At 44.6% G+C, this 12,856-nt stretch overlaps 1 protein-coding gene across 2 annotated transcripts in view; it reads right to left on the bottom strand.

The window, feature by feature from the left end:
• The window catches only part of mdfic (MyoD family inhibitor domain containing), a 150,263-nt gene that overhangs the window by 21,351 nt on the left and 116,056 nt on the right, over window positions 1-12,856 (bottom strand). The window contains exon 7 of one of the 2 annotated variants that reach the window (XR_005078851.1): window positions 6,845-6,907. Coding sequence is in view for 1 of the 2 variants with exons in the window: in XM_037121377.1 (XP_036977272.1) it covers window positions 6,903-6,907 (5 nt within the window). In the remaining variant the exon portion in view is untranslated. Of the gene's footprint in view, window positions 1-6,844; window positions 6,908-12,856 lie in introns of those variants that run through there. The other variant, XM_037121377.1, reaches the window with a different exon arrangement.

Genomic DNA, 12,856 nt, shown 5'->3' with positions numbered 1-12,856 from the left:
GATATGTAAAAACTTGCTTTAAATATGTCAAAAATGATTTCAATCGATAAGATGACAAAAATAATTACCCATTCTCAAACTTGCCTAACACACCGCGCACCTCCTCGCACATGCTCTCACCTGCAGGTTCATGCTCGCACAACAAAGTCACACTCAGCAACAGCGTGACATCATTTCTCTGCACTCTGACACTCCATTTTGGTGCCACTGCCAAACACAAGCAGAGAGAGAAAGCATTAGAAAAAAAGAGCAAGAGGCTGAAAGAATTGCGGCGGGGGGGTTAAAGAGCAGGCAGGACACTTGTGGTGACCTAATGGCGTCCTCTAAAAAGCCCCTCATTTCCTTTTCTGGCCCTAGGTTGGCCTTGTGCCTTCCAGCGAGGTTGGGGGGTCGTCATTTATCATTGTGTGCCTGCCTCCGTTTCCTGTTCTGAAGTAATTACACACCCAACAGATAGGCAGAGGGTGGTCACCATGGCTATATGCACCGACAACAGCACACAATGTAGACAAGGTCTTTCAGCGCGCGAGGAAAAAACAAAGTACCGAAAGAAAAAAGAAGCAGCAGTGATCGTGCCGTCATACAGTCAGTTGTGTTGTGTCTCTGGGGACAGTGGCCTCCGCAGTCACACATTCTCCCTTCCCTCCTCACCTCTCAGACCTGTGGAAACTAATGAAGCCCAGTGCAACTGCAGTCAAAGGCACAAAATGGCAGCTCATTAATAGCCTGCTGTCACGAGGGGGCCATTATGACACAGCCAGATATTAGAAATGAGGGATGCAGTATTCCCGAGGCCACTGATGATAAACAAACGATCTGGAAAATAGGAGGATTTGCTGCGAACGCTTAATTTTCTGAGAATCCGCTGCAATATATTTGATGTTTTTAAAAAACAGTTATTGTCTTTGTGTCTCTGACTCAATTTGCATAGCTTTAAAATCAGCATAAACACCGCACAACGTGATTCCAGCGGCCGTCGAATGCAAAGGGGCTGTAAAGACAAAAAACAAAGGGATGCTAACTCAAACGGACTCGCTTACTGTAATACACGCACGCGCGCTCGCAAAACTCACCGAACAAACAACCCCGGCAACAAAGTAAGACTTTTCATGTCTCTGTGGAGATAGGAGCCGGCATCGTACTAAGTGTTTGGTTGCCCACCGAATAAACTCATTAATTTGCTTAATTATGAAACTCCCTATCAATTTCCCCCCACGCTGGGAAATGCTCAGTGAAGCCATACCACAACATAACACATTTGGAGGCTGTGTTCTCACTATCACATAATAAATAAACAGAAAAATACACCAGGGCCTGATTAAAGGCCTTTACACTACAGAGAGGGAGGAGAGAGAGGAGACGCTGTTTGTTTCTCAGCTCACAGATGAAATTGTTTCAGCTTGTTTTTGACAGCTACAGCTACAGACGGGCTGGCTATTATTGGGGGGGTGGATGGGGGGAGAAAGGCTGGTTGTAATAATTAAAGCACACCACTAACCTGAATAAATTAATGCTTCGTGTATGTGTGTGTCTGTATGTAAAAAGTGTGTGTGAACGCTAATGTGCAACTGCGCGTTCAGACAGGCTTTGTTCGTCCTGATTAATTTTTTGTTTCTTGTACTGTTTGTCAGCGTGTGCGTGTATGCACGTGTATCTGTTCAAGCGTGTGTCTGCATGTGTGTGTGTGTGTGTGTGTGTGTGAACACGTGATAAAAGTGATGCACGCCGTATTGTGATGGGGGAGCTGTTTTCTTCCTCCTCCTTGCTCACAATTCTTATCTCATGAATACAAATTAAAAGTTTTTAAGCCTTTTACTTTGCTTTTCTTATTTTTCCATTATAATTACTACAAAATCAGGGTTAAGGCGAGAGCAGAGCGTTTTTTTATTAGACGTACTGCGACTAACACTTAAGTTTGAGGGTATCACTGCGAATACTGTGGCGGCCTCGTCTTATATTCATCTTCTATATGCCGCAGTAATTCTGCATTAGTAAATACTACCAGGAATTTAAAAACTATTAAGGAACAGAGACCTTTTCAACACTTAAAGGTCATAATGATAATGATTTGCAGATATATAATGATGAAAAGAAATACATCTACAGAGGTTGTAGAAAGGTGCAGAATATCAGAATGTTCAATGTAAAAAAAAGTTGATTTCTATAATATAAGCCCAGCATTTTGTGCAGCCAAACAACAGATAGCTAGCATTAGCACTGTTAACATTCACAATCGTTAACTAGCGTTAGCAACGTCAACGTGAGCTTGTGTGAGCTAACATCAGCATTAGCAAGTGGCTGAATGTTATCAGTAACACTTTTTGATATGTCTTTAACAACTCAAATTCCCTTTTGTATTTCTAACCTGTATTAGAAAGACTGTGCCCTGGTGTATGACTTATGTCACCGTAAACTCCACCCACTTTACACATTAAAGTGTGTTTGCAGGTCTTGGGGAGTAATTCTGCTGATGTGAAAATGGTAGTGTTAAGCTGTTTGTGGCTCCAGAGGAAGCTGCATGTAATCGGATAAATTACCTCCATTGATGCCAGTCGACCAGGTTTTGAAAAGCAGTCCGCTGGCCAACACTGCACTCTTATAACACTGCTGGCCTCATAATGGGCAGTTTAAAAAACAAATGCTCAAAATCAGTAGAGCAGAACCATATTGCACTTTTTAATGCACACATTCTTCTTTGTTTTGCCTACATTACCCACAGTGCAACTCAGTTGCTATGTGACATCACTGGAGGCAATTTATCAAATTATCTTCAGCTTCTTCTGGAGCCACAAAAGGCAATATACCCCTCTTTTAATATATGCAGTAGTAATTCAAGATCTGTAAATACACATAAATGTGTAAAAATGGTGGACTTACCCTTTAAAAACTGCTTTCATGACAGTAAAACTTCTTTAATATTAATAGGTATTCGCTTTCTTAAGTCCTATACCCACATAACTGTAGCTTTGTAGATTATATATGCATCATATGCAGCATTTAAACACAAGCAAGCATTAATATTCCTTAACTTAATATAACATCCTGAAATGATCCCTTACACCCACAGTGTGGAGCAGCAGTACGCTCTGCCCTGATGTTGACAATGATAGCTGAACTCACATTTACAAAATGAAATATGGTGAAACCTGTTCACACATATGCGTGCACTGTACTGCATACATGTACACACACATAAGTCAGTAACTACACCTGTAGGTAGAAGTATGTATGAGATACCCACATTAACACACACACACACACACACACAAAAGGGAGGGAGGGAGGGAGTGAGGCTCTCGTCAGACAGGGTAAATCCCATTATTTGGCCCTCATCCCAGAGAGTGAATTGAGAGTCAAGTAGGATGCATGTGGTAACCACAATGAAATTACAGCTGCTGTGAGGCCGAGCACTGCTAATGCACCCCCATTGTGTCCTCGAGTGCATCTAAATAAGCAGGGGTAAAAGGCAGCCGGTGCTAGGGCTGCCAGGGTTACATATGTGTGTATGTGTGTGGAGGTAAATGGAGGCCTGCCTGTGATAGAGGGCTGTATTTAGGCTTGATGATGGGTAACCTGTGGGGACCACCTGATGCGGCTTTGTTGTATGTAGGTTTATGTGGTTTTGAGTGTGTGTGTGTGTGTGCAGGTCCTGGATATTTTCCCTGTCCCACTTTAAAAAGGAAATGACTCACTGTCACCGTCTACCTGTAACTCACAGCCTGCAAATACTACAGCGTGACAGTGAGGCCAGACAAATGGAGCAAAAAAGCCCCTTTGTGATATTTTTACCTGTAATAAACCTGTAGGTTTCTCGTGTCCTGCACCAGCGCAGAACTAGGCCGTAGATCACGGGCCTTTGCTCTGAGACAGAGACAAATTCCTCTGGATTACAAACAGCCACACTCTCCTGCAGCACGGTAACCAGGACATCAGCCAGAGGGTTGGGGGGGGGGGGGTTGAAAAAAGTGAAGGAAAAGAAGGAGGTAAAAAAAGAAAACACTAAAACTGTCAGTTGAAGATGCAAAACAGAGATCCGGATCTATCCATTATGAATGAGATGTATTTGAAAGGTGGAGGCTGAATATGAACAGTGAGGAGGAGGAGGAGGAGGACACTCACTTACCCCACCATACCCGGCATCGCTTAACCCTCTCACAACCCCGAATCCGCACCCCCGCCTTCCTCACCCGTTTCCCCCCCCTTCAGCACAAGCTCCGGTTCATCAACAAAAGCCTTTGTACAGTCAACAGTGCTGTTTTTATTCACGTTACATTTATTCTCAGAGCTGTCCGTCAGGCGCGCCGGGGACGGCTGATCTAAAACAGAGCCCTCGCGCTCATGACAGGAGGATAGAGCCGTAACTCTGGAATGCTAACCTCCGCTGTTATTTGGCCCGCGGAGAGAGCGAGGAGAAGAGGGAGACAGAGGGAGAGGAGAGGGGTACACAGCCTAATGATAACTACAAACACGGGCCACGGCTTTGTTCCAGCGCTCTAAAACAGCAGACTTCAGTGGGACTGCTTTGGCTTCCGTGGGCCTAATCAAACTTGTGTTATTTAGACTTCAAACATGGCCTCCGAAGAGAGACGGGGGAGCGGGCTAGGTGTGTGTCTCTTGCTAATAGCTGCTAGCATGATTCGGTTAAGCTGCTTATTTCCGACATAAATAATGCATCCAGGCAGATGCGCTTGACTTTAGTTGAATATGAATCGCTCGCGTGATTGACACCGAGGTTTGTTGAGCGCCGAGTTGATTCTACAGTCTCACCTTTGGAAATAGGCCTGTCTCATTTAATATCCCCTATGTTAACATAATTATGACAACCAGCACTGATTCATGCATGTGTCTGTGTAATATCCATGACAAAATTAGGCTACTATTTTTTTTTTTTTTTTCTAGGAAGGGAGGTGGTGGTGGGGGGACAGGCAGGATAGATTTTAGTCGAGTATCAAAGGCAACTAGATTGCCTGCATGTTTAACAGCTAAGCCAAATCAAATCAGAAATAAGAGGACTATCTCCGGTTTAATTCTGGATACTTTCACAAGACACCCTACTTACCAACCCACAAACCCTGCCCCCTCTTAGCCCCCTTTTTTACACTCATTGATTCCAATCAATCAACGCTAATTAAGCCGGCACCTATACACATATATGTCATATGCTAATAGGGTAATGATATGGGCATTTAGTTGGTGCTTTAATCTTATGCTACTTGCAGCTAACACATAATGACACTCTCTTCTACCCAGTCATGGGAATATTTATAAGAGACCACTGAGAGCACGTGGACACACACACACAAGCACACGCACGCACACGCACGCTCACAAGCTGGTACTTCACAGTGGCTCGCTGTATTAAACCTTATTTACAAGCTAACAGCTATAACCATTACAGACACGGCGGCGGTGAAAGCGCATTAGGTTCAATGGGCCAACAGCGTGTAATCCAAAACAATAAAATGTAAATTCGAGTCAGTCTCGCACGCTAAAAAAAATAAATAAATAATAATAAAAGAAAGCACACATGGCTCATCTGCAAACAGATGAACATCTCTGTGATACAAGATGTCTTTCACCCCATTCTGTCTCTTTTAAAACCTCGGCGCATCAAGGAAGGAATGTTTCTCATTTCATTTTTAATCCCCCCTCGGTGTTAAGGTGCTGTGGATAAATAGATTGCAGGCTGCTTCCCCTGCCGAACCCACAGCCCTCCCCATCCCTGCAAGATTAGCGCCACGAAATGGCTCACAAGTAAGCCAGCACTAAAGAGAATGTGCACAGATATGCATCCATAACTGGCTATTACTGTTACACAAATGTATTTTGCATTGTTTTTTTATATGCATCTCACAGTAAAAACATGATAATCTGAGTTCCCTGCTTGACCACACAGTGAGTACAGTGTCAAAATAAAAGCACACAGGTGCTCTGCAGATTCCAGTTCAAACTTGAGCACAAATGTCAGCGGTGCTGTTTTATTTTCCTCACTGCTCTCGTTGCATTTCCGTTTTTATTAGAGCAGAGAGTCAAAAGTCGTGAGCTGGATTCAAACTCCTGACGTCACGAACACACTGAACGCTCATTCCCCCTGCTGAGCCAGCAGGACGCCTCGGGCCGCTGTACTTTTTCCATGACAATACAGCGGCGAGGAGGGAAGGAAGACTGAATCTGTTCCAGCAGGAAGCACTTCAGCGACTACACTGAGTTGTTATGACTGACTGGGGGCCGTGTGTGGAAGACAATTTGACATACATGGGTTCAGATTTACTCGAATTAAAGTGAATAGTTCATTTCAAGTGTTCACTGTGATGACATGCAGGGTTCTAAATTGTCTGGAAAGCCCTATTTTTTATCGGAAATAAAAGATTCACTGCCATTCGTGACGTCAGGTCTGGTCAGCCTCATTTCATCCACGGTCTCAGAACAGATATCAGGTTTTATAAATGAAAAGTGAATTTGTCTTTTTCTGTTATTCTCTTGTGTGGTTAATAGAGCTGCAACGATTAATGAATTGACTCTGGTTTTTTATCGATTCAAATCAATTTAAGTACAGTTTTAAGAAAAGAAAGGCAAATGCTCTCATTTTTGCTGCTTAAATGTGAATATTGTCCGGTTTCTATACTTCCCTTGTGAAATATTATTGGGTTGTGGACAAATCAAGACATTTGCGGATGTCATCTTGAGCTTTGTGAAATGCTCATCAACATCTTTCACAATTTTCTGACGTTTTACAGACAGGAAAGTCAACAGACGATCGACAATTCATTGTCGGTTCCTTTTTTTTTTTTTTAGTGGAATGTTTAGATGACCTGCCCGCCATGACAGTTAAGTTTAAACTCACCTTGACTTTAGACATTGAGGAGTTCGGGTCACATCCCCCACCCCGAGAATTCTCCCGCTCATTCTGAAAGACATTCAAGGTTACAGAGGCATAAAACGGAAGATCAACATCGGACAGGCGACACCGTAATGAGAGGAGACATGCAGAAAAGTTTTCCCCCCGACTTCACAAACACTGAAAACTAATCACAAGCGCTGTCCTTGCAAGCCCCTTACGTGGCTCTTTGTTGCTGCTCAGCCTCCCGCGCCACTCTGTTGTGTGATATGCAGAGAGAACCTAAGGTAAACTCGCTGGTGTTTGTAAGGGAGTTCTCTGCTCACGCTCCCAAGTGATCATTATTTGATCTTGTTTAGTTCATTATTCATCTTGAGGGAGCCGGTTGCGACTTGTGGATAAATGCCATATGAAAGGCATTGTGCGCCGAGGATGCATCCTCACTTTTATCCCGGCTCCCAAAACAGATCAATTAGTAAAACTAAACAGTAAATTATTAATCACATTGCTTTGTGTCCCCGTTCCATCACCGGAAGAAAACAGTTCATTAGAGAGGGGGAGAGTGGAGCAGGTGGGGGGGGGGGGTGATTGAGAGGGGCTTTAAACCGAGCTGATGCTGTGTGAACATTTGAAGAAAAAAGAGGGAAGAATTATCAAGCGTGTCCATCATTTCCAGGTAACTTCCAAACCACCGCCGCCCCCGCACCCCCCTCCTCCGTCCCCCCGGCCCCCTCCTAAAGTGACGTGCACTCATAAAATGGGGTCAAGCAGTGGAGGGGTTCAATGTCACAGCCATCATATACGTTGCCCGTTGGGGTGCGTGTGATTAAAATAACACACAGGGATGTTTCATGTCATGGTGAGCAATCAGACCATATTTGCAAAAAATATTCAGATCAGATGAATTTTAATGAGGTGTACACTCGAGGGGGATACCGCTGCCAGAGCGCTGGGGATAGAAGGTGGAGGCGAGCTCCCTTATTTGCCAGAAGACAGCAAGGTACATAAACTTTTTTTTTTCTTCCTCTCTTTCTCTCTCACTCTCTACCCTTAGATGAAAAAAAAAGAGAGAGAGAGAGACAGATCCAAATTCAGGGGTCCACTCGGCGTTCAGATTGCTCTGCTGTTCTGAGTTGGGCAATTTGAATAAATTATTCCAAATAAGAAAAAAAAAAAAAAATCGCTCAGTGGGGTTCATTTTGTGAGAAATTATATTTTCGCAGGAAAGGTTAATTTTGAAGGGAGCTTGAATGACTGAGAACCAGGGAGGGGGGGGTACAGAGGGAGTGAAGGTAGGAGAGAGAGAGGGGGGGAGAGAGGAGGGGGAGGAAGAGGAGGGCAGGACCGCCGTGCAGGAGAGGAGAAAGGGGCGAGAGAGAAAGAGCGAGAGAGAGAGAGAGAGAGAGAGGGATGGAGGGAGGGAGGGAGGGGAGCAAAAAGAAGGGAGGCAGTTATTAAAAGCGATTGCATTGCCTCCCGGATGTCTCAGGAGAGCAGAATCAGTGGAGATGTTAAACCTTGCTTGACACCCCAGTTGGATAATTGTGGGTGTGGGAGCTAATCAGCGGAAGATGTCTCCTCAATTTAAATCTTGTCAGTTAGTGAAGATTAGGCCCTCCTGTCCCGGCCACCATTAGCTTTGTTGCATGTCAATGCGCCGGTGAGGGTGTCCGCCTGGTCCGGCTGCAAGGGTAAAAAAAAAAAAAAAGGCAAAAGCGTGATGGAAACCAGCAGATTTATTCCAGCTAAAAAACCAGTATGGCATTTTCAAGAAAAGAAAAAAAAAAGGGGGGGGGGGGGAATTTATGCAGCCTTTTTGAAAATGCATTTGTTACTACTGACCTAACAGGGGGACCCGGTGGAATAAGAAATGTAGTGCAGGGATGTGCTCCAGATTTTTCTGCAAGAAAAACATTGGCGCAGTAGTTAAATATAATGTCGTACACAAACTACAGGGCCAGGGAGGCAAATTAGTGTTTTTCGCTGGAAATACATAAAATTAAGGGGAATTATAATTTCAGTAATGCGTGGACCGACTGAAAGCCGTTAAATGTGCAACCACACTGTCCCTGCACACATGCCCTGTTCAAATGCTCGGGGTAAATTTGGGCTGAAGGAAATCATAGGAACCTGATGCTAAGGCTATTACATGACTAATAACCTGTGACAATGTGATCTCATTAACAAAAATGCGGGGGTATGATTTTAAAAGGGATGATGGGTGGAGGTGGCTCATTCAAAAAAAATGCACCGTAGTGAATTTTTACAGCTCTGGTCTGGTTGGCTGCAGGCCATGGGCTCTGCATCCAACCACCCCCCCCCCCCCCATGGTAAATATTTGTAACAGATTTTTCCTGCAGGACAATGGCTCCTTTCACCGAGCAGGTCCCGTAACCTCGGAGCGAACGCGAGGTCAGGGCAAATAAACAAGGCGGCCCTGCCAAGCTGAGCGGCTCCACTGATTCCTGGGCCGGGCCCGCCGCATACCAGGGCCCTCCGCTCTCTCCTCCGCCCCGCCACCGGAGTCTGAGTGCTGACAGATGTTTCGAGGAGACGCCGAGAGCTCACTTTTTTCCGCGCATTTCCACATCTTTTTCTTCTCATCTTACCTCCGATGCCGAGCGCGTCCAGGCTTTCCCAGCACAGCCCCCCCCACCCCACACACACACACACACACGCACGCACACACACACACAACGACGACTTCGCACACCTCCAGCCTAAAAATCGTGAAAAAATACATCAGAAAACGATGAGGGGCCGCCTCTGTACGATCCATTGTGAGAATATGCGTAACCTGTGAACTAGGTTATAATTAACAGCTGCACAGCCCCGGCAGTCTGGGGTCAGGAAGCCTTTTGAGTGTGTGTGTGAGAGTGAGAGAAAAGAGGAAAATGACACACTACAATTAGTGGGCTTGTCTACAGGTATTTTTGTGTGTGTAGATGCGCGCACACACACCAGGCTTTTTTTTTTTCCCTATACAAGTCAAAGATCCTGACGTTTCAATAGCAGCCCCCCTCACCCTCCCACAGACCACTTCTATGCTGTCGAAGCGGTTAATATCAGCAGCCCTCAAAGAGCGAGCTGCCGCCGGCTACCGCAAGGTGTAACGAGTTCAAGGCCCCCACTCAGGCCCAAGGCAGCAGACGGTAAACAGTTGTTACCGGCTGTTTTTCTGTGTGTGTGTGTGTGTGTGTGTGTGTGTGTGGCACCCCGGACGAAGCTCTCTCTGTGTGAGAAACAACAGCTACAAGCTGGGCCGAGCAGAGTGAGACATCGATCCGCAAGCTCGTTCCCTTTTACACCCCTCGGAGCACTCGTCTGGCAGTCAGCAGGAGCAGCAGCGCATGCCAGAGCCGGGCACTGCAATGCAAAAAATATCCTTCTTAACCAGTCGTTTAATCTGGTGGTGCTCAGTCTTCAAAAAAAAAAAAAAAAGAAAAAGAAAGACAGACGTTGATAAAAGCGTATATGTCTGCTGTGATATGGTTTTTAATTCAGGAATCTTCACTGAAATACTAGAAAATTGAACGTAAATACAGTACTGACTTGTTGAAAAGAGCAAGATTTAAAGGAGCAGTCTGTAGTTTAGGGGAAGACATTTTAATCACTGTCTGATTTTTTTGTGCCTGAACAAACTAAATAAAAAACACCTCTTTGTTTTCATGACTGAATTAACTACTACAATAAAACTACAGTGACCCTTTAAACTATAATTTTGGTTGCTTGACATTTGTTTTCCTAATTTCTCACTGTGGTGACGGTAACAAAATATAAATGTGTCAGAACTAAAAATCTTTTTTCTAAACAGCGATGATAAATATGTGTATTAAAATATTTAAAAAGAATCCAGACATTGAGTTTCCTCTTGAAATCTCATTGGCCGTGAAGGGCCCAGTTAAAAGTATCAAAGAAGGGAGACAAGAGACTGGCATTTAATCTAATCTACGTTCTAATAGTTGGGGGGACATTAATTATTGATAAGGCCGACAATTGATTGGTTAATAAGATAATGTAATTGAGAAATGAAAATCATCAGAGTGTGTGTGTGTGTGTGTGTGTGTGTGTGTGTGTGTGTGTGTGTCGGCTCCAATCCAAGCCAGCCGCATGGGGTGGTAGTGGTGGTGGAGTTGGTGGAGTTGATATGGGGGGGGGGGTCTTAGGGGATTGCCCCTACATAGGCTTCCATCATTACTGCCACACTATAAAAGCAGAGTGGTGATTAAAAGGACTTGATTGATTTGACTCTCATTGGGATAAGCTGTCCTCGTTCCGTCACCGGGCTCCGCCTTCAAAAAAGAAAAAAAAGAAAAAGAAAAAAAAGACAAGACAAGAAAATGAAAGTGTGTGTGTATATGTATAAATGTGCTCAGTGTGTGTTGATGCATAAAATCAAATAAAAATAATTAAGCCGGCGTGTATGTAAATTTGAGCATATTCATATATATATACGCAAAAAAACAAATGCCTGCACACAATTAGATTTAATTTAAATGCAAAACATAGGCATGCGTGTTTTATATATATGTTTGAGTGTATGTCTGGACTCGCAGCCGCAGTAGCGGCCACAGCAGCTACAGCTGTGCTCGAGTGTGTGTGTGTGGGTGTGTGTGTGTGTGCGACCGTGTATCCATGTCGTCAAGAGGTGGCCCCACTCCCCCAGTTTTCGCTCGCCTTTTGTCTGCACTCTGTACTGTACTCTGCTGCTCCGACACACACACACACACACACTCTCACACTCGCACACACACACACTCAAGCTCCAACCCACCCTGAGAGACGGAGACAGACCCTGCCGCCTGACACAAAAGCTATTGATTTTACTATCCGCTGCAATGAATGATCTTCCTTAGCCAATTTCTGAATTTAGAAATGAGTTCAATACTAATAATGATAGTGGAAGGATTCTTTAAACTGCTCGAGTTGAGAAGGGGGGAGAGGGGGAGATGGAAGGAAAGGAAGGAAGTGGAGATTTGTGTGTGTTTGGCTTTGGAAAAAAAAGGGAGGATATGATTTCTCGCCATGGGTGAGATTAAATAAAGATGACACCAATGGTTTTAACAGTCTAAATTACTACGTTCTACCCTCAAATACAATTACTCCTATTTGGCTTTCCTCACTGAGCTGAGAATAAGTCAGCGGTGGGATTTGTCTTCTTCTTCTTCTTTTTTTTTTTTTTTAATACACACACTTTTAACAACTCCCAACTTTTATATGAACAGTTCTCATCCGCCTATTTTGGCGCGCCGCTCTTGTGCGTTTTATGACGCAATTTTCGAAACGCGCGCCCCGTTCTCGCGAGCTTGCTCCTTAATCCGTTCATAATATATTTCATGCGCCATAAAGACGCGGCTAGTTCCGGCTTCTATTTTGCGCCGCGCAAATCTTCCATAAAATAAAAAAACAGGCACATAAATATTTAACACGGCCTCTGTTTAGATGGGAAACTATTTATGTCAAATTAAACAACAGACATGCATCGGAGAATACAGCATTTCTTCTTATTATTTCATTTCTGGGTGCACATTATTTTCCCTTTTTATTCAGAAAACTGCCATAAAACACGCACGTTAAACCTTGCGCGTCGTGATCGTGCCGTAAAAAGTGTGCGCATGTGTGGGTGTACGGTTTTGTGCACGGATGTGTTTGCACGTCTCTCCTGGTTCTGTATTTGGGCAGGCAGACAGCAGCTTGGTGGGGTGATGTGTGTTAATCAGAAAGCCCCCCCTCCACACCACGCGGAGGTGTTAATTCAACCCCCCTGTTACAGAGAGGTGTAGATTAATAGATAAGGGAGGTCTGAGCGAGGGTCAGCGCGATACGGCCCCGGCTATGTTCGCCTGCTTGTCAGACACCTGCCCGGATTAAGCCGCCGGCTTCTCTCTCCGTTGTGCGCAGGTGAGAGGTCAACCATTTACCAAGTTCACTGGTCTCTCGTTCAGGTTTTCAAGGTGGGGTGGATCTGCATAAAGGCTCCGCGTGCATCTGTATGCTTGGCAGGGTTTCCTCTGCACG

This window comes from Acanthopagrus latus, chromosome 14, assembly GCF_904848185.1.
Source record: "Acanthopagrus latus isolate v.2019 chromosome 14, fAcaLat1.1, whole genome shotgun sequence".
Classification (NCBI taxonomy): Eukaryota; Metazoa; Chordata; class Actinopteri; order Spariformes; family Sparidae; genus Acanthopagrus; species Acanthopagrus latus.
Note: the sequence above shows the minus strand (reverse complement) of the source record. Positions and strands in the feature narration are given on the sequence as shown.